This window comes from Mastomys coucha, unplaced genomic scaffold, assembly GCF_008632895.1.
Source record: "Mastomys coucha isolate ucsf_1 unplaced genomic scaffold, UCSF_Mcou_1 pScaffold5, whole genome shotgun sequence".
Lineage (NCBI taxonomy): Eukaryota > Metazoa > Chordata > Mammalia > Rodentia > Muridae > Mastomys > Mastomys coucha.
This window is the reverse complement of record NW_022196911.1, coordinates 97,289,124-97,290,127: the sequence shown is the minus strand read 5'-3', so window position 1 is coordinate 97,290,127 and position 1,004 is coordinate 97,289,124. Positions and strand designations below refer to the sequence as shown.

The 1,004-nt window shown below is 45.0% G+C and overlaps 1 protein-coding gene across 1 annotated transcript in view; it reads left to right on the top strand.

Moving 5' to 3' along the window:
* Positions 1 to 1,004, top strand: part of Ezh1 (enhancer of zeste 1 polycomb repressive complex 2 subunit) — a 38,808-nt gene that overhangs the window by 19,053 nt on the left and 18,751 nt on the right. The window contains exons 7-8 of the mRNA XM_031354072.1: positions 7 to 98; positions 939 to 1,002. Coding sequence (XP_031209932.1) covers positions 7 to 98; positions 939 to 1,002 — 156 coding nt within the window. The remainder of the gene's footprint in view (positions 1 to 6; positions 99 to 938; positions 1,003 to 1,004) is intronic.

The window sequence follows — 1,004 nt, the reverse complement described above, 5'->3', positions numbered from 1 at the left end:
AAAAAGAGTTCCAAGAAACAGTTTCCAAATGACATGATCTTCAGCGCCATTGCTTCCATGTTCCCTGAAAATGGTGTCCCTGACGACATGAAGGAGAGGTAGGGAAAAACGTTCCACTCAGGCTATACTCAGGGCTTGTGAACAGATTCTTTTTCTTTCTTTTCTTTTTTTTTTTTTTTTTTTTTTGGTTTTTCGAGACAGGGTTTCTCTGTATAGCCCTGGCTGTCCTGGACTCACTCTGTAGACCAGGCTAGCCTCAAACTCAGAAATCCACCTGCCTCTGCCTCCCAAGTGCAGGGATCAAAGGCGTGCGCCACCACTGCCCGGCTCAGATTCTTTTTTGTTGTTGTTGTTTCAAAGATTTATTTATTTTATATATGAGTACACCATTGCTCTCTTCAGACACACCAGAGAAGTGCATCACATCACTTTTCAGATGGTTGTGAGCCACTGTGTGGTTCCTGGGATTTGAATTCAGGACCTCTGGAAGTACATTCGGTGTTCTTAACTGCTGAGCTATCTCTCCAGCCTGTGAACAGATTCTTATCCAAGCCCATTTTTTGGTTAATAAAAAGCTCTGTTGTGTGCCATGGTTTGCTTACGCTTCTGACTTAAATGCCTAGTTGTCTCTGAATGTCCCTTGTCATATTAAGGATTATTCTGTGTGCTGCTTTTAAGGACGTCTGGGAAGAAAACTTGCTCTACCCTTCTGGGTAGTTACACCAGCAGTGAACTTACCAAGCTGACTTCTCCTTACTTTGATACTTATGGCCAGCCCCGTAGAGTTACGATGGCATGTCCATTTAGTTGCTTACCATCTCCTGACCCACCAAGCCTATAAAAACCACCTATCCTCCCTTGGCAGTCCACACCAGGATGGCAGCTCCCCTGGCCACAGTGGACAGTTTCCTAAAGAGGAATTCTCTTTTTTCTTACAGGTACCGAGAGCTGACAGAGATGTCAGACCCCAATGCACTTCCCCCTCAGTGCACACCCAACATCGA